The following is a 20,500-nucleotide window of genomic DNA, read 5'->3' as shown; positions in this document are numbered from 1 at the left end:
CGAGAGTCTCGCATACTACAAGATTCCATATAACTTTCCCCAAGGCTCATTAATTGTCACGACCAAGCCCTCGCCGGCTCGATTCAATCAACTACTAATGGGGTTGAGCTCAATGATAACAATCATGGTCGTTGGATACTCGTCCAAACGACACCAAGTCATGTACTTTTATTTCATGTAACATTCCAATAACATGAGAAATAAGTGAGAGTGATAAAGTACACCCTCACTTCAATCAATATCAATGGTACAATAAACATTTAACTCATCAAGTTCAAGTATCAAAGCCATATAGTAACACACAAGTGAGTAGTACACTCACCAAGCTTGCAAATGATATTTCATGCAACCCCGTCAAAGGAACGTCGTGAACCACCGTCACGCCCTAAAACATGCAAACAAGTACAATGAGACTCGATAACGAGTCATAAACCAAGGCCAAATATCACCAAAATAGGGTTCCATAAGCACACACAAGCAATAGAGGAAACCAGAAAAATCCGGAAATGGAACTAGCTTTAACCCTGAAAAAAACAGTTTTTGACGTCATTTTCCGGTAATGGCACCAAAGGCACTACGATCAACGGATGAAGGTCCAAGACCCACCGTTTCGAAGCTAAGAGATAGGGCTACAATATTACAGAAGGTCACTCAACCCAGTTTCGAGTGTAACCAGTTCAAAAATGCAATCTACTACACCAGAACCGTAAAAACAGATTCACAGAACGTATTCTAGTGCAAACATCATAAATCAGCCTAACTAAGTCCAAATCCAGAAATTCCAAAGCCATCTGAAAGCTAAGAAACAGGGATAAATTTCATCAGAAGACCTTAACAACCAATTTGGAAGCATTCCTGACCAAAATAACCAATTACAGAAGCAATTCCCAAATTCGGGTAAAACCAGGGCAGCAAGGGTAATTCCGTCTTTTCTCACGCTAAGCTACTCCAATTGACCTGAAATTTTGCAGGCATCTCTAAAATATCATTCCCTACAACTTTCATGTTTTAATCCAAGGCCAATTCGGCCTCTAACTATGAGCTAAAAAACCGGGCAGAATGTAGAACATTAAAACCCTAACTTTTCAATTTTCTTCCAAAACAGAAATTGCTTGCAATTAACCACTTTTTCCACCTTCTAGCTTCCTTAAATACCATTTCCAATCATCATACATGACCACATAATAATATTCATATGAAAACAGAAAAACCCCCAATAATTACAAAACTTCACCAATTCAACCAAAATCAAGAAATAATCCATAAAATTGCATCTTATACTACCACTAATCATGATTTAAGCATCATTAGAGGAAGGAGAGGGGTCCTTCTCAACTTACCTTAGCAAGACAAGAAAGAGAGCAACTAGTCCTCTTAGCTTTCCAAGTAACTCCACAAAACAACTCACAAACATTCCCTTAAGGGTTTCTATGGAACAAAAACAAGAGTAAATGGTTGATTTGGTAGATTGGAGCAAGATTGGAGCAAACTTGGAGAGCTTTCTTTCTTCCTTTCTTGAGAGAGAGGGCCGGCCACTAGAGCTTGGAAATGAAGGAATTTTTGGTAAATTTTTAGCTTATTTAGTCAATTGGTAAGACATGGAATAGTAGTCAAAAGTTTCTACCAACCCTATGGTGACACTTGTCACCATCATTAATTGCTTGCCTAACTTTTGTCTCTCTTATACCAATCCACTTAGCATCCTCTACTTATCTCTTAACACCCGGTAAATTAATTCCAGTATCCAAAACTTAACATAGTTGGCCGAATTTTTCCAAACTTTTTGCACTAGTGGGTCCCACGTTCGATATACACTCTTAATTTCACATGAACTAACTTATACTAGAAAAATGATTTAAAAACTATATTTTGCTCATAAAAATTATCTGGGGAATTTTCTAATAAAGAAAAGGTATAAAAGTGTGCAATTAAATAAAATAAAGCCTAGAAATTCGGTAAAGTTTCGGGTCCTCACATGTTGAGCTCAGAGGTCACAGAAAGGTCGTTGGATACAAGCTTCCAAACGACGTCAGAACAGATACAAATGCAGATACATATACAGATTCACACCAAAAATTGGCATATGAACAGACAAGAGAACGAGTGTGATAAAGTACACCCTCGTCTCCAACAAAATAAATAGATAATTCAGTCGTTCATATCACAGATTGCATGTACAGAAATCGAGTGAAACAACAAGTGAGGGGAGTGGTACACTCACCGGTTCAAGTACGGATACTTCAAAAGTTTTCACTTCAGATTGGCTTTAATCGCCAAGTAACCCTAAAATAATCAAAGTAAACCAATTAAAGGTTTCACATCCAAAATCGAGTAAACGGAATGCACAAGTGAGGCTCGACTACGCGTCGTACGCCTTTCCATGGTAAGTACTAGTACAAAAGAATAAAATATGACTTTCAAAAGGCAACTCAAACCTAAAGAGACTAAACGGCCTAGAAAATTGGACAGCATTTCCCCTAAATTTGCTTACTTTTCCCAGCCGTCATGGCTTCATTATTTTCCTCAGCCAGTCCCAAAGTCATACGAAATATAAATTCATCACAACAGCCATTCAATAGGCTCAAAGTCATTCAAGTACAAAATTTAGCTAGGAAAATGACCGGAAATGAAAGTCAAGCCCTAAAATATTCAAATAAGCACAATAAGACTCGATTACAAGTCATAAACCAATTCCCAATACTATCAAAATAGGGCTCCATAAGAATGTATCAGCACTAGAGTAAACCAGGAAGATCCGGAAATGGAATTAAGCTTTAACCCAAAAAAAATAGTTTTTGCCATCATTTTGCGGTTTTGGCACCATTGGCACAAAGATTATCGGATTGAGGTACAAGATACACCGTTTCGAAGCTAAGAGATAGGGCTACAATGTTGAAGAAGGCTACTCTGTCCAGTTCCGAGCGTAACCAGGTCAAAATTTCAATATACTACACCAGAACCGCAAAAACCGGTTCTCAAACCGCATTCTGGTTCAAACATCATAAGTCAGGCTACCTAAGTCCAAATCAAGTGATTCTAAAGCCATCCGAAAGCTAAGATACATGGATACAATTCATCAGAAGACCTCAACAACCAATTCCTAAGTATTCCCAACCAAAATAACCAATTACAGACGCAATTATCAAATTCGGGTAGAAACAGGGCAGCAGGGGTAATTCAGTCTTTTCACAAGCTACGTTGCTCCGATTGACCTGAAATTTTGCAGGCATCTCTAAAATATCATTCCCTACAACTTTCATGTTTTAACCCAAGGCCAATTCGGCCTCTAACTATGAGGTACTGTGCCGGGCAGAATGTAAAATAATGAAACCCTAACTTTCCAAATTTCTTTCCAAAGCAGAAATTTCCTGCAGTTTGGAGCCAGCTTGGAATTGCAATATTGGTTTTGTTTGGATAGAGTATTATTTGAAATATATTTAAAATAATTATTATAATTTTTTTTATGATGTAATGTATGTGAGATAAAAAGATAGTTAAAAATATAAAAAAATTAATTAAAAATTTTATTTATGATGCAAGCGAAACAATTCCAGTCTGCTACTTTCTCGTCTCAATTTATTTGTTATGTCTCTCAAAAATCAAAATTTTCAGAAATAATGATTTGATTGTGATGTATCGGAACTAAGGATATTTATAGTCCCAAATAATTATACGAAATTCAAAATATGAGGGTGATGTTACATCTACAGGGGAGCCATGGGCCGACTCCTAGGCGTTTAGCATTTGTCACGTGTCAGAGGTTTGAAGCCAAATCCGTGCGTTAGTCACCGTATCAGCAAGCGATGGCTTGACAAGGCCGAGATCTAGCTAGGCTTCAACAGCTTCTTTTTTTTTTTGCCTATTCTTAAAAAAGAATATCCAAGCATTTTAAAGGTAAATCCTTATTTCTTGAGGTTTAAGTGACCTCTAATTGAAGTTTCAAAAAAAAAAAAAAAGTGACCTCTAGTTGAATGGAGAAACGTAGTTAAATCATCACTTCCTATTTTCAAGATTTTTTTAAATTTTATTTTTGCAAATTATTAACTTCAAAGCTTAAAACTTAATTGGGCTTTAGTGGAACGCAGGTTCGAGTTCCTCGTCAGTAAAAGGGGAAGCACCCAAAGCATTTTGGAAGAATGTAGCGACCTTAGTTAGAGGCCTAATTTCTAAACAGGGGTTTGACTCTTCGGAGGTGGATCGACTTTTAATGGGCTCGGATTAATAACGTTTATCATTCGACAAGAAATAGTATACTAATCCACAAAATATATTCTTGGTTTTTTTTTTTCAATCGTTATTTTATCTATATAATCCAATTCTATCATAACTTCAGGGGAGGCCCAGTTAAATTTACAGGAAGCCGATGGTGCCTGAACTATTATCGCATCAAACGGGTGTACTACACACCCATTTGGATTTGTCTAGAGAAGCCACATATTGTGGCAACTGGTAGGAGGTCAAGGGTTCACTACCTCATCAAGCTTTAAGGATTTGATGGTGGACTTAAGGATTTGGTGGTGGCCTAGTTTAGTCTAGTGGTTATATATTCTTGGTGGCTGGTGGTTATATATTCTTGGTTAACTACCTCCTTTAGTGTTTGACATTCAGGCAGGGTGATGAGTTTGGTATGCCAACATTCATCTTCTTGCTAGCATTTGACGACACATCTATACACTAATCCACACTCCACATAATATATAGTCCTGGTTAAACACCAATTGTTTGTTTAGTGGTTGATATTTAGGGCGATGAATTTGGTGTCTTGATATTTTCCCAAAATGAGTTCAATTTCAGTTTCAGAAAAATTTTCAAGACAGCTAACAAAAAATCAAGGATGGAACACCTAGAATATTCTGGAGACTAAATAATTTAGCCCTCCAATATTTGAAAACTTTGACATATCATGTCACCAAATGCTTCCCAAAAGGTAGGTGCTGCTAATTTCCAGCTTGTGGAAGTTTCTAACTCCTTTCGTGGAATCATCATTAGGCCCCGTTTCGGATTTTGGTAAAAAAGTACTTTTAAGTGTTAAAAGTATTTTTAAAATGTTTACTGAAAATCATTTCATAAAATTAGCAATAGAACTTTTGGTGTTAAAAGTACTTTTAACAAACTCAAATTTTATGCTTTTTAGAGTAATTTTTATGATTTAAAAAATAAAATATCAAATTTAATCATCTCATCCTATATTATGAACCAAATATTGTGATATACGTTTTTAAAAATTTTAAAATTACACGTTATTAAATATAATAAGTACTTATTGAATTATATTTTTAAATAATATATTCAAAAGCATTTAAGCAGTTGATAACTATTTTTATTAAAAATTCTATTAGAAAGTGCTTTTTAATAAGTTATCGCAACCAAATGGCGCTTAATAGTACTAGGCATGCTGGACTGAGGCAGACCGGATGCGAGAAACACGCAGCAATGGGTTTGTATCCGTGACTAGTAGTACAAGGCTTTAGAAACAAAGGCGGTACTTGCTACATTGAAACTTTGAAGTAACATACGGACGACGGCAGGCAGAAAACTGAAAATCAACAGCATCATCAGGGCCTAATTTTCCAAGAATGAAACCAGGCGTTTCATCAAGATTCCAGCATTGTCGCCACTTGGATTCAGTATATGAAAAACATGGCCCTCCTTTTCAACATCCACAACCTCCAATTCACCCCTCCATCCGCTCTTCTTCAGCGCCTCACTGTAATGCAAACTCCGATCTCGAATGAAATCTGTCTCCGATGTACACAACAGAATCTTCTCGCACAAAAGGCCCGACAACAATCCAGAACTCGCCATGGGATTAAGCCTTGGATCATCCCACCCTTTGAAATCTGAAGTGATGTACTCCCATAATTCTTCACGCCCTCCCTTGCCAAAATATGGATGCGCTAAAATCAACCCCACAAGCTTCACACCATCCCCCAACCCTTCTCGGCTGGCTTTGACCGCCATGTAATGTGCAATATTGCCTCCGGCGCTGTCACCTGCCAAAAACACCCTTGAAAAGTCGGCGTGATTGTTGAACCAGGGTTCGGGGCCTTGTCTATTGGCATGGGAGGCGACCCATTTTGTTACTGCCCAGGAATCATCGAAGCATGCGGGGATAGGGTGCTCTGGAGCCAACCTGTACTCGATGGACACGGCGACGACGTTGGCCTCAGCTGCTACGGAGGTAAGATAGTTATGGTATACGATGCTGAAAGCTGATCCGATGACAAAGGCCCCCCCGTGGATGTAGATCAGGACAGGAAGTTTCTCGTCGGGTTTGACCGTGGCCGGAAGATACAAGCGTGCACCTACTTGGGTTTCCGGTGAAATGATGACGTCTTTTGATCGGACACCACCAGTGCTCTGGGGATCGTCCGAGTCTGATGGAGGGACGAAGGGAGCTTGGAGGAATTTTTCGACGCGGCCATCCTTGTAAACTCGAAAGAATGGAACGAAATCCTGAGCTATTAGCGCAGGATCTGCATGTGGAATTGGGGGGAGCGAGTCCATGAATGATACGGTTTGACGTAATCCCAAGGAAGTTATTAAGGATTTTTGTGTCAAAAGTACTCAAACGAAGTGAAGAATGCTAAAGCAGAGGACTCCAGTGTGGGAACTTAAAGAAGGAATTTGATCACGGCGAGACAACACTTTTCTATTGTACTTGAAGTCGTTGATATAGGTCAATGTATAGGTGAGAGTGGCCGGCAGACTTCTTTTGGTCTATTTGCCGGTCTCGTTGCGGCTTTCAAAGTCTTTATACACCTAATTCAATACTCTTGGCCTTTACTAATCGAAGTTAGAGTTACGACTTTTCTAATTCAATACTCAGTAGTCACCATTTATTAGTTTTAGAATTTTGGTGGGCTCCAATTCCATAATTCTATTACTACCCGGCCCTTTCAACGCGCGGAGTTGAACGAGAGTAGTGTTCTATTCGAGCTTGAACTCATGAAAATTATTTGAAGTCGAGCTCTACGAACATCAAATTTTGTTGCTTTGATTGATTTGAGAAAAATGTGAGCAACTCAAGCTTACTTTAGAAATCAACTCAAGTTATTTTTCTCTTACCAATTTTTTATTGGCTTTTTTAAAATTTCTACTTATTTTATTTGAGTTTAACGTAATTAGACAAACATACTCACTTAGTAAAACATGCAACTGTCCATACTTAAATTATATATATATATATTAGTAATCTTAGATAAAATATATAAAATTAGTATACATTCAAATAATTTTGAGCATACTCGCATTGAGCATAATACTCGAATTCGAACTCAATTAGCGAGTATTTGACCTAATTGTTTGCAAGTAACTTATTAGTCGACAATACTTTGCCTAACTTATTTCTACTCCTACTCTAGCTTGCACCAGAGGAGAGAAGAGGCCCAACAGAACCTAAAGAAATCGACGGAGACTAAATTACCATTAGACCAGGTATATTACGTACCCGTATGAATTTAGAATAAATTACATATAATGACACATTGATGGGATTTAAATCCTTAACCCCCATCCAATTGAAATTTTAAAGTTTTTTATAGTGACCAACAGATTAAAGGGCTTTTATAATGAAAGTCCTTTTATTTTTATTAGTTAACAATACCTTGCCTAACTTATTTCTACTCCTACTCTAGCTTGCACCAGGGAAGATAAGAGGTCCAACGGAACCTAAAGAAATCGACGGGGACTGAATTACCATTAGATCAGATACATTATGTATCCGTATGAATTTAGAATAAATTACATATAATGACACATTGATGGGATTTAAATCCTTGACCCCATCCTATTGAAATTTTAAAATTTTTTATAGTGACTAACAGACTAAAGGGCCGTGTTGGTTTCATCGAAAGTCCTTTAACACCAACTAAACTTCCTTCTTTTTGTCCCCCCCCCCCCCCCCCGGCCCCCCTTTTTTTGGGTTTTGGTTGGCGGGGAAAAGGATAAGGTGCATTTACTTATTAGACTGGCGTAATAAATTTGCCCCGTATCAGCCTCTTAAAGAGTGAGCCTTGGCAGTTGTTGCAGCAAAGCCAGCGGGACCTAAGTTAAGAGCAGCTTCTTTTGCTATCATCTGAACACTGAATTGCAAGACAAATAGGCAAAAATAGCCGGATGAGCCTAACTAGACATTTGATCTGTTTCTACCCACAAAAATAAAAGGATAATGACAATAACAATTATACCTGGCAATTGGGCGGGTTGGACGGGTTTTAGGCGGATTAATATCGGATTTTCATTTAAATAGGTTACACCCAATCCGCCCAACTTTAGATTGAGTTAATTTGGGTTGGGTCATATTGGATCATCTCAAACCCATGATTCAAATATGACCCAATATATTAATTAATAGATTTGATACATAAACTCTTTCAAATATATTTTCACATACAAAAAAAAAAATTCACACACACAAACATATTTTCATAAATAGATATATTTTCACACACTAAAACATTCACAGATACAAACGCACACTCACTTTTTAAGCTCTTTTGAAATACTGGATTAGTGGAAGAAGATGGGAGGAGATAAGGGGTTTTGGCGTGGGTTAGTGGTGTCATAAATGGATTTCGCCTAATGTGTATTTTGCAGTAAAATGAAGAAGGAATCGTGTTATGAAAGCAAGGGTAATTGCCTTGATCAATTAAAGATCTCTTTAATGTCTAACTCTGCGCTGATCTACTAGAATTGAGATTGGGAATGGCATACTAGTACAACAAGAAGTGGAAAAGGCACACATATGATCTGGTGTCTGCAAACTTTCTCGGATTGTTATTTTTTCCCAAAAATTTTTTTATGTTTTATTGAATGCATTTTTTAATTATTTTATTATTATATATATATTAAATTGTTACAGTATATTTTTTTATAAAATTTTCAAAAAATAACAATCCAAATGGGCTTATATTTGATTGCATGACAAAAGAAGAAGTGGCAAAAAATATTATGGAAGTAAAAGGAGTGGAATGCTCTGAATATAGGAAAATAATAAAACGTCGACGCATGCAAGTAAGTATTATAGCTAAGTAGCTCATATAATTTTGTTTAGTATCCATACATAGAGGCCCTGCTTGGGCTCATGTCTCATGCTGTTTCATGAACAATATGAAATGTTTATGTATCCCATATCCCATCCGCTGTAATTTGTTTATTTGTTTTTTTAATTTAAATTGAGTAATGGGTGCCCAACACAAATATCCAAACTGCCCAAAATGTATGTGAATTTTTATTACCCAACTCAAAATTGACCCAATACCCAACCCACCCAATCCCACCCCCTCAAACTAGTGGGTGGATTGGGTGGGTTGTTGGATTTTGGGCATAATTGCGAAGTTTAATAAGTAATAACAATCGATGTGTTGCTTGTGCTTACTACCAATCTAGTTCAACAATTCCATAACCCATTCCATCTGGTCATCTAAATTTAATCAAAGTCACTAGAGAATAAAAATAGTCTTCTAGATGCAACATTATATGCTACCAACAGGACGTACAAGTGATTGATTATACTAGTAAAACGATTCCGGTTGAAACCATATACGTTTGTCCAGTTGTATGATGTCATTTTAGCACCGCTGCTGACAACAACTCCAAATTGCACGTACATGAATTATAACCTAAACTCATTCACTATGTCAGATTATATATTTTCTACTAATTTTACAACAATAGTTTTTCCTTTTTCTTTTTGGGGATTCTGATGAAACAAATCCTGTCTTTTTATACCCGGAAGGAAAATTTAATCAAAGAATCATATATTATCAGCAACAAATAGAGGTGGCCCAAACTTTCAGTTGCGTTGGGTAAATTTTGGTTCACTCAAACGCATAAACCCAAAATAACCCAAGTCATTTTTTATTTCAATTTTAGATGAATTACATTTTAGTTCCTCATACCTGATCTGTTTGTTAAATTCAACTGCAAAAACGGATGAGTTCATAATTTCACAATTATTAGCTGTTTTTTTTAACCTTTCCATCTATTTTCTCCGGTCAACTGTAATTTTGCAAGAATTTAAAGAGTCAAAGTGCAATTTTAAAAATTAATGTTAACCTGCTTCTTCTTCACCTCTTCACCGTCGACTCCTCCCTAAACCACCTCACCCCCATCGTCGCCCAATCCATTCCTTCTCCTCTCTCGTCACCAACTCAAGCCACATCTCTTCTCTCTCTTCAGCTTTATAACAAAAGAAGAAGCAGTAACATCACAACTCTAAAGCTCGATGGTTGTTAGAGCATCCAAAATAATTTCTCGTCCGCCGCTGTCATCCACCACCACCGCCGGAACCCGTGTCAGTAAATCTCTGGATAGATGCGGACTTTTTGGCTTCGGTACTACCATTAATAACCGTTGCTTCGCTGGCTAACGTAAAATATCGACAATTTTGGTAAAAGAATTTGTCTTTACTCAAGTAATTCGTAAATGCGATCCTGAAAACCAACTAAAAATGCCTATTTTGGAAGTTGGATTTAGAAATAACAGTTTCATTGAGATGTGCCTTTAAACAACATGATAACGGTTATTAATAAAAGATACAAATTACATACACAAGTAATCATCACTTTAATATCAACTACGATTACGAACTCAATACCATATATCATGGAGTTTAATCCACTGATGGATTATCCACTCAAGTTTAGCTCCCTGCAATCTCTTCTATTGGTGTCTGAAATCTGAATGTTGATGCATTAGATTCCAATATTCGATCACCGCAAAAGTTCATTATTCTCGAAAATCCGTCTTATTCAACAAATTACTAGTACTAGAAAGAGAGAGAGAGAGAGAGCTTAGGCTTACCCGCTGCCTATCCTCTTAGAAATGAAACCACCCGTCTCATCAAGACTCCGGCGCGGTGACAATCTGGGTTCAAGAGGTGGAAAACATGACCCTCCTCTTCAATGTCCACCAAATCCAACTCACCTTTCCATCCGTTTTTCTTCAAGGCCTCATAGTAAAGCTGACCACTCTCTCTGATGATATCTTTCTCGGATATGCAAATCAGAATCTTGCCACAAACAAGGCTCGATAACGAACCCGGATGAGCCATCGGATTCAGCCTTGGATCCTCCCATCCCTTAAAGTCTGAACAGATAAGCTCCCAAAGTTTATTAGGCTTCCCATCACCGAAAAAGGGATGCATCAAAATCACTCCCTCGAGCTTTACGCCGTCGCCCAGCCCATCTTGACCTGCTCTCACTGCCATGTTATGGGCAATGTTACCTCCAGCGCTGTCGCCGGAGAAGAAGACCTTGGTGAAGTCGGCGTGATTATTAATCCATAAATCGGGGCCTTGTCTATCTTTGGCATGAGCTGTGACCCAATTAATCACTGCCCAGGAATCGTCGTAGCACGCGGGCACGGGGTGCTCCGGAGCCAACCTGTATTCGACGGACACGGCGATGATATTCGCCTCGGCTACGAGGGAGCTAACGTAGTTATGGTATTGAATGGAGAAGGCCGATTCGATGGCGAAGGCACCACCGTGGATGTAGATGAGGAGGGGACGTTTCTCATCGGGTTTGATTGTTTTGGGAAGGAATAGCCGTGCTCCTACCTTGTTTTCCGGTGAGATGACGATGTCTTTTGATCGGACACCACCGGTGACGGCGTTCGGATCTTCCGAATCAGACGGAGGGGTGAAGGGAGTTTGACTGAACCTTTCGACACGGCCATCTTTGAATACGCGAAAGAGAGGAAGGAAACTGTGAAGTACATCAGGAGCGTCAGGTATTTGGATTGAGAGATCCATTGATGCCAGGAACACAAGAAATTGCAATTAAACCGATTCAATTATGTCTTTGTATCCAACTGCAATTGATTTTTCTCAATCTTCAAGGAAAAAAATTCAAGATTCTAAAGCTCAAATAAAGAACAGGCTTCAAAGTCTGCGTAATAAACCAACAATCAATCAGTACAAGACACTTGTTTTCCTGTTCTGGTAGATGCTATGAAGTGCAATACACGCTCGTTGTCCATACGGTTTAAGAGTGCCGCTGCACTTCTGCTGGTTTGTACTATGATCGCGACTTGAAAGTGTGGAAGCATGCTTCAATGGTTCTATAATTACTATTATTTTTTGAATTAATCTTTCTTACATTGATTGCGACAGTGTATACAAATTTTGCACACATATTATAAATCAAACAGTAATAATATATATATTATCAGTGTACTCTGATTTTTTCTGTAGTAATAGGAGTATGTCAAAATTAAGAAAGTTAAGAGTTCCTGTTTGACAAAGAAATTTTTTGGAAGCTTGTCTAAAAATTTACTGCAACTTACTATAGAAGTTGTAGAAAAAATTATTGAAATATGTAAATTTCTGGATATTTTGAAGTGTATAATTTAAAATTTTTGAAAAGTTTTTTGAGATTATGGTAGTTAAAGTTGTTAAAAAATTTGTAGCAAATAAACTTGGTCACAAACTTACTTGCCAAACAAGGCCCTAATTTTTACAACCCAAGGGAACATCACGGGGTAGGTAAACAAACACCGCGCATGTATTGTCTCCTCAAAAGCACAAGCCAGTTGCATGCGGACAGGCGTCAAAAGATAACAAAAAAGTTTCTGTCCAGCTGCTTCCCGTCTTTGCTAGCGTATCAACACATCTGTTGGCTTTGCAATAGACATTTCGTTTAGCTTGCTTCCCATCAGAATTGAGTTTGTACCATGGTGGCAGTCCCATCGAGCTATTTTTTCTAATCATGCAACGCTTTCATTTGGGTGTTCACAAAGATTAAATAAAAAAAAAAAGAGTTAGTCGAGAAAATTGAATTGGTCCAAATAAAAAAAAAAAAAGTAATCAATCCCTAATCTTTAACATGGTTAGTTTGTCTGAACCTATATGAAAAACTATGTTAAGATGTGATTTTCAATTTTCAAAATTTGTGGTCACCTGAACCTATGTGTGTACGTATATGTGTAAGATTGGTTAAGATGACCAGTGTCCAAATGTAAACCATAATTATTTAATCATTTGCTAATAATTTAAGTTAAGAGACTCATGCCATATTATATATATATATTATTTTTCAAAACTTGTAAATTTATATATATTTAATCATATCTTCCACTTACTTTTTCGTTTCTTGCATTTGCTGCCACTAATTTCAATTATTCCACTACTCTATCTTTTTTATCTTTCTTCAAAATTTCTTTTCTTTTTCTCATAAATTCTATCCACTTCACACTCTATCCATTTATTTTTAAATTTTTAGAGCTTAAATGTTTGGTTGTGAAGCAGTTCGTCATCCTTAATAGAAAATGAATTAATAGTTTTCAAGAAATAGAGAAAATTAAAACAAATGTTTGAATATTTTATGTTTTGATTATCGATTAATCTTTATTTTTCTATTTTGTTGGTATTTTTTTTAGAGTTTTAGGATTAAATACTCTTATTAATTTAGACAACTGTTGCATTGTTTTTTTTTTTAATCTAATTTATTTTTCTTGTTCTTCTACAAGTGCAAGAGGGTTAGGTTATCCTGTGTGCCAATCGCATCTTATAGGTTAACAAGTTCGTGGTTAAATATAATAAGGGTATCCAATGCAATTTTGCTGAATTGCTACTTGCGGCAAGGGTCATAATGAAATTGTAAATGAAGTGATTGCGGATCCATGAACGTTAGCTTCCACCGCTCTACATATTCACACTTCTTCGTTTATTCCCTTCCATCTAATTTTAACCTTAAAATGAGCCCATCTCTTCGCATCTCTTCTTTTCTTTTGGGTTGGGGGCCTCTTGTCTCCCTTAAAGCCCAAAAGTATCCGACAGTAGTAAGGTTCCCTGGACCAATAGTTTGCTCGGAGACCCAAGTTACACGATAATTAATATTAAGAGAGCTAAAAATAAAACGAGGCCAGAGAAGGTTTGTGAAATTATCCCATTTAGCAGCCTATTTCCCTCTCTGTCGGTTTTTAGCAGCCTAATTTTCCGAGAGAACGAGACCCGGTTTACCTTTAACGCGCCTCTTGTTGTCAGTTGAAATCTAAAGGTCGTATGGTATGATCAGATCGTACATGGTTATAATAGTACTGACATTTATATGAAGTATTCCATTTCCAAGGCATTTATAAACGACATTTTTCAGCCAATAATAGTACTACTGTTAATTAAGACGCAAATCAAGCCTGCTATTCTATAATAATATTATTATTATGTTCGGGGGTGCTTCTTCATCGATCCTTGACGAATGACTTTGGATTTTAATACGTACTGCTAGCAGGCAAGCTGAGCCCATAATTAATGGGCATCCGTCCCATGATAATCGAGTGCTATTTGGTTATTTTGTCGAGAACCCGAGAAAGTGAAATCATTACATTACAGCAACAAAGTAAAAGACCACGTGGAATTATTTATGCTTCAAATTTACTCCTTTGTTTATTCCTGCCACTTTAAGCAACCGAGTGCTCCTTGAGCTCAATGATCAATAATATTAATGATTATTGCTCCTCCTACTTTATGCCCGCTTTTTTCAATTCAATAATGCCCTTTTAGCTAACAAAATCAACCGCACCACTCTACTACCTGTCACCGAAACATCCATCCAAGAAATTTCTTCTACTTTCAGCTTCTTCATTTTCATTACTTTTTTATGAAGCTCGCAATTCAGTCCCTCTTGGATTATGGCTATTTTTAGGATTTTTTTTTTTGTAAAAAAATGTATTATAATATTTAATGTATATAAAATAAAAAATATATATTCACGAAAAACAAAATTTCGTTTTTTATAGAAAACTACTACAATACAAACAAAGTCTGAATCAGAAGTCAGCTCAATGTTTTATTTGTAATTTGTAATCTTTTTCTACCTATATTCCCGCGCACTAGGACGAATTAACAAATGATGAATTCCACAAAAGGTAGAGTTGGATTGAATTGAATGTTGAAAGTGATTGTAATTAGAAGGTCTGCGTTGAATGTCTCCTATTTATTAAAAAAGAAAAAGAAAAAATGCATGAGTAAAAACCGGTCCTCAAAAGATTCCATATGAATAAAATATGTGACTACTTTTTAAAATTTGGCAATTAATGTGCCCTTAATTAATACTAGTAGTAAATCTCTAAAACCTAGGCGAAAAGTAATGAATGAAGCACGGGTCAAGCGGGCAGGTGGTGAGTAGTACGTGAGACCCCGTAACACCAGCTGGTATCCATTGCCGTTCTTATCTGATTTTTTTTCTTCTCCCTTTTGAAATGCTACTACTAATAATTTGAAATCCAGCATCCAGGTGAATGGATTAACAACGTTCCACATTTTGACAAAATCAATGCTCGTAGGAAACGCTGTCGTCTTTGTCCCTTCCGGTTTCTTAACTCAAGTAGTACCATAGTTGATTGAATTCCAACAAGTTCTTGTTTCTGATTTGGATACGGATTAGTGATCATAATATTCTTCCAGTGATAGCGTTTCACTGTGGCGGACTCCGTTTTTGCGAGGGAAAAACAACACAGACAGCGAGAGAAATCAGAAATATGTAGAAATCTGAGGGAATATCTTTGAAAAAAAAAAACAACAAAAGGAACAGTAAAAGAAAAAGAAAAAAGGGGGGTGCGTGAACAACGGTCGAAGCAGGGCATCTTTTCCCCCCGATCATCATCAATTTGTTCTTCACGAGAAAAAGCAAAAGCTCAAAACTAACTTTGGCTTCCAAATACTACTGATTAATAATCTCTTTATATTTACCATTAGTATTATTTTGGGCTGATGCATTGCATGGGCACACGGGAAAGAGATATACTGGTAATCGGAGAATGAACAAAGCTAGAAAGAAAAGGGTAAAGATGTCTTGTTGAATCTCTGCACCTCTACACCAAAAATCCCTTTACTTTTTTCTTCCTTTTAGCAGCAGCCTAACACCGGCCCTGCCCCCCTAAACATGGCGGACGATCTCTGTTTCTTCAACAAGGTGCGTTCTTTTCTTGGTCTCATGTATCTTTGTCTGCAAATATTGTTCTGGGCTACAAACTTGTCATTTTGGCAGAAATTGGCGTTTTTTCCCCCGTTTCGTTGAGGTTTCTTGAATATATTGTTTGTCCTTCATCTGGGTTATGGGATATTTGGATACGTGTTGCCTCCATCGGCATCCATCTCAGGCTTTGGGCTTTCTGCTCCTAGCATTCTACAGGAGCAAACCCTTTCCCTAGTTTGAATATTTCTTTTCAATTTTGTTTAATTTGTGTAGGAATAATCATTTAAACATGCATTAAGAAGTTCATGGGAAATAAAGATACTGTTGCCTACTTCACTGAAATTCCAACGATCAATTTATTTCTGTTCTTGTAGCTCATTTTTTGTGAAAAATCCGGCCATCCTTGGAATTTTCCCTTTCTCTTGCTTAATTATGTATATTTCGGATTATATTGGTGGGAGGGGCAGGGGAGGATGAAAATCTGGAGCTTGGATTGTGCTCCTTCATCAGCCATTCGGGCCAGAAGATGACATTTCTAATGACATTTAGTTTATCCGTCGTTTCAGGATAGCTTGATCCTTAAGCCTCCGAAGAAGTCTACATTGTTGTTGAGAATGGTGGTCTTGATATTTTCAATGGTTTGCGGAGTATATATATGTTCTATATGTCTTAGGCAAATTAGTTCCCGGTCCACTGCGCGGTTGTTAAGTGTGGAAGTGGTGAGGCCCTGCGAGCCACCTGACGTCGAGCCTTCAGAAAAACCTTTTGTGCACTTCCCCAAACCTAAAACTTTTCGCAGGTGAGACATTGACTTGCACATTTTCTGCTAGGGTCTTTTAATTGCTGATGAACTAAAATGCCTTGTTTTGGATAATTAGGGCCGAATGTGCATGCCATCCTGTTCGAAATTTTGCAATTTTGTCCACACAAAGATCAGGAAGTGGATGGTTTGAGACATTATTAAACAGTCATATCAACATAAGTTCAAATGGGGAGATTTTTTCTGTTAAACCCCGGAGGGCTAATGTTTCAACAATAGTTGAAACTTTAGATAAACTCTACAATCTAGATTTTTTCACTAGTGCTTCCAAGAATGAGTGCACTGCTGCTGTTGGATTGAAGTGGATGCTTAATCAGGTGAGTTACTGGAATATTTCAAGTTCTCTCTGTTGCTTGTGTTGTCTAAAATTTCTTTTGATACGAGAACACCATTTTGATTTTGTTGGAGTTCCTCTGGTCTTTTAATTTTCTGTTGCTATAGGGTAGTGAAATCTTAATTACCAGTACCACATTAGACAGAAGCCGTCCTCCCCCCCCCTCCCCCCCAACCACAAAAACCCACCAAAAAAAAAGGTTATTCAGAAGTTCACTTTAAACCATTCCTGTGACAAGCGAACCACTCTTGTCAAAGGATCACGAAACTTTAAGCCTTGCAGCAGGGTTAAGCAAGAGCTGCCAGTTCTCTTTCTATCTCCATTAGTAATAGATTTAACTGGTCCACACATGATTTGAAACTGCATGTATTGTATTTGGGCTATGGACATGCCAAGGTGTAAACATCTTGAGTTGTAGATGGGTGGGATCAACTTACAGCGTGTCAGATGTTTTGTGTGTTGGTGTACTTTTCTTCTGACTTTACTTTTGACTCTTTAAGCTTCATATATGATGTGCATCTCATTTGTGGAATTTATTACTGCTTCAAAACCTCAAGTTAATCAGGCTGTAATATGTATTTAATTTAGCTAGTGTCTAATGGTTAGATCATAAGATATCCCATGACTAGATTAAGCTAGGCAGGATCTGTGGCGACTGGTTGTGAAAGGAACTGACAATTTTGGTTTGTAGGCTTTATTCAAACATCTCCTGGAATCCAAAAGCCAAAGAGTGGTTGTTTTTTTTTTTGGGGGGGGGGGGGGGGGCATGAGGGTGTGTGTTGTGATGTTTATGACATAACTCCAGAAAAGAAAATAGTACCGCTAATTTGGTACAAGTGACTCATGCCCGTTATGAATTCCTAACCATATTGCTGCTTGTCGTGCCAAGCATTTATATGAGCATAACAATACTAGGTTATGCATACAATTTGCTCCTCCTACTGGTGTGTGTGAAGTTATTATGTGTTGCCAAGAGTTAACAGCTGCATAAATACTTGCTTTCTCTTCCATGTGTTTGCTAAAGAACATCAAACGTGGCTTCTGAAATTTATTGTTCAAAACTGCATGCCTTAGTTTTTTGCATATTTCAGCGAATTCATGCAGTCATATATTAAGTTACGAGTCTAAATGCAACATAGCTTTGGCTACCAAAATATCCACCTGAAGAAAGGAAGTAAACTCTGATGAAAAAGAAATATCAGTACATCGTATGTCTGCTTATAAATAATGCTGTGACTTTACACCTAAAGAAAGGCAAGTAGAGGAATTGACTTTCTTTAGGTTAAGAAAAATGAGAAATTCACTTTTCATTCATAATAGGTGGGAAGTGCACTGATCTTTTTTGGGTCTATTGCAGGGTCTAATGCAGAATCATGAAGAAATAGTACAATACATCAACGATAAAGGAGTTTCCATAATTTTTCTCTTCAGAAGAAATCTTTTGCGCAGGATGATCTCTATACTTGCAAATTCTTATGATCAAAATGCCAAGCTACTGAATGGAACACACAAATCACATGTGCATTCTCACCAGGAGGTCTCTCTCTCTCTCTCTCTCTGTGAGACAATAAAACAAACATAGAGAGACATGCAAATGAACATAAAATGTTATTGACCAATAATAGTTGTTCCTGAAACCTGAACAACTGTTGCAGGCTGAGATACTTGCAAGATACAAGCCCACAATCAATGCAACATTGCTGATACCGAACCTGAGGCAAGTAGAAGAGATGGTTACTAAAGCTTTAGAATACTTCAAGAGCACTAGACATATCGTCCTCTATTATGAGGACATAATAAAAAACCGAACTGTAAGACATCATCCCATGTATCACTATCTTTTCATTCACTTTCACTGAGAAAACAAAAAACTTTGGCGTTTCATTTTGTTCTCTTGTAAACTGAAGCTACTTCTTGTACTTCTTTTCCAGAAACTGATGGACGTTCAAGACTTTCTGAGGGTTCCAAAAATGGAGCTCAACAGTCGTCAGATAAAAATACACAGAGGATCCTTGTCTTCCCAGGTTGAGAATTGGGTAGACGTTGAAAAGGCACTGAAGGGAACTCCGTACGAGAGCTTCCTACAAGCTGATTATAGGGTGTAGATTTTCATGCTGTGTGTAAATATAGCACGGCCCTTTTTTTTTTCTTTATTACCTTTAATCATTTCATTCATTATTTTTGGTTAGCAGGAGCTAACAGGGCAGCACCCTGTTAAAATTTTGGCCACAGCACCTAGCTTCCCCTTCCGCCAAAACCAAAGGACAGAAATGCATAATAGTAGTGATTGTAGTTCAATTTTTATATTTGTCAGTTCTCCTGGCAACGTGTATTCGTGGATCCATATATGTCAAAGAGTGCCAATGCATATCGAACAGTCTGCAGTTATACAACAGTGTAGCTGATCAGGATGTAACCCTCATCTAATTGCTGCATAGTAGATTGAATTTCCATACTTAGCAGCATAGCAAAATTTATGTTATTGCTCAGAAGAATGAGATTCAGAAGAGTCTTGAATTTGGTGCGGTAGCTTCAGGCAAGTGTTATATTTGCGAGCACATAGGTTATGCCATGAAGCATTATCAATTTGTACGAAATGCCTGAATTTTTCATGTTTTATTTCTCTTTTACAGATGCCTGAGTTTTTCATGTTTTATTTCTCTTTTACAGTATATATATATATATATATTTTTGGTGGCATCTTGAAATCTAGTTTAGTCGTTAATTACGTTTTGAAAGCATTGCTTCGAAGAAGAGACACCTGTGCTGTAGCGTTTCATCAATCGGATTTTGTCAATTGTACATAACCCATTTCAGGTACATCAATGCTACTTTCAAGTATGTTACTGCTACGATTGGGAATTTGTCAATTATAGATTACGGAATCCAGATACAGTAATAAATACCTAAAAGCTTTGCTACCCAATTGTTAATGCCTTGGCTTCTAACCGCAAAATACGAGGAAGCTTTGGTGGTCCTGAGTTCTTTTTAATGCGTGATGGCAGCTGTGAAGATCAGAACCAACTCAAATAAGGGTCAGGGTCCTCTTTGGACTATACGTTAGGGGTTTGAACCCTATCTACAGCGAAAAAAAATTTAAAAGAGTTGTCGGAGCACTATGTTATCGTTATCGTAAAAAAAGGGTTCGTGCTTCAAACTGTTGTCTTTTCAATCGAACCTAAATCCCAATACCTGATATTGTAGAACTCATTTTAAGTAGAGATCAAATATTTTGAGTATATCTTTTTAATACCAAATGGTTCATGCTGCATTGTGATGATACTCATATCTCAATGTAAACAACGTATACTAGTAATAATTAGCCGAAGTAGATATGTTCCTAAAATCTTCCAAGTTAAAGAATAATCAGTTGATATTTCCGTCATACTAGTATATCTTACGGACCAGCAATTTGTGACACCAGTT

At 37.3% G+C, this 20,500-nt stretch overlaps 3 protein-coding genes across 4 annotated transcripts; 1 reads left to right on the top strand and 2 right to left on the bottom strand.

The window, feature by feature from the left end:
- Positions 1-5,348: 5,348 nt before the first annotated feature.
- LOC113762393 (probable carboxylesterase 7) lies at positions 5,349-6,619 on the bottom strand. Its single transcript, XM_027305836.1, has one exon. It carries the CDS (start codon positions 6,505-6,507, stop codon positions 5,563-5,565), a length of 945 nt encoding a protein of 314 aa, XP_027161637.1. The 5' UTR covers positions 6,508-6,619; the 3' UTR covers positions 5,349-5,562.
- A 3,855-nt stretch (positions 6,620-10,474) lies between these two features.
- Positions 10,475-12,033, bottom strand: LOC113761281 (2-hydroxyisoflavanone dehydratase-like). 2 transcript variants are annotated; one of them, XM_027304192.1, is made up of 2 exons: positions 10,807-12,033; positions 10,475-10,718 (listed from the first exon to the last, which is right to left on the bottom strand). In XM_027304192.1, exon 1 carries the CDS (start codon positions 11,756-11,758, stop codon positions 10,814-10,816), a length of 945 nt encoding a protein of 314 aa, XP_027159993.1. In that variant the 5' UTR covers positions 11,759-12,033; the 3' UTR covers positions 10,475-10,718; positions 10,807-10,813. The 2 variants fall into 2 exon arrangements, with proteins under 2 accessions (XP_027159993.1, XP_027159995.1); XM_027304194.1 differs by having other exon boundaries at positions 10,475-10,682.
- Positions 12,034-15,579: 3,546 nt separating this feature from the next.
- LOC113762780 lies at positions 15,580-19,708 on the top strand. Its single transcript, XM_027306373.1, has 6 exons — positions 15,580-15,917; positions 16,487-16,719; positions 16,799-17,057; positions 18,432-18,611; positions 18,730-18,885; positions 19,006-19,708. The coding sequence occupies exons 1-6, from the start codon at positions 15,888-15,890 to the stop codon at positions 19,177-19,179; spliced, it is 1,032 nt and encodes a 343-aa protein (XP_027162174.1). The 5' UTR covers positions 15,580-15,887; the 3' UTR covers positions 19,180-19,708.
- Positions 19,709-20,500: the final 792 nt, after the last annotated feature.

Source organism: Coffea eugenioides, chromosome 2 (assembly GCF_003713205.1).
Source record: "Coffea eugenioides isolate CCC68of chromosome 2, Ceug_1.0, whole genome shotgun sequence".
Taxonomy (NCBI): Eukaryota; Viridiplantae; Streptophyta; class Magnoliopsida; order Gentianales; family Rubiaceae; genus Coffea; species Coffea eugenioides.
Note: the sequence above shows the minus strand (reverse complement) of the source record. Positions and strands in the feature narration are given on the sequence as shown.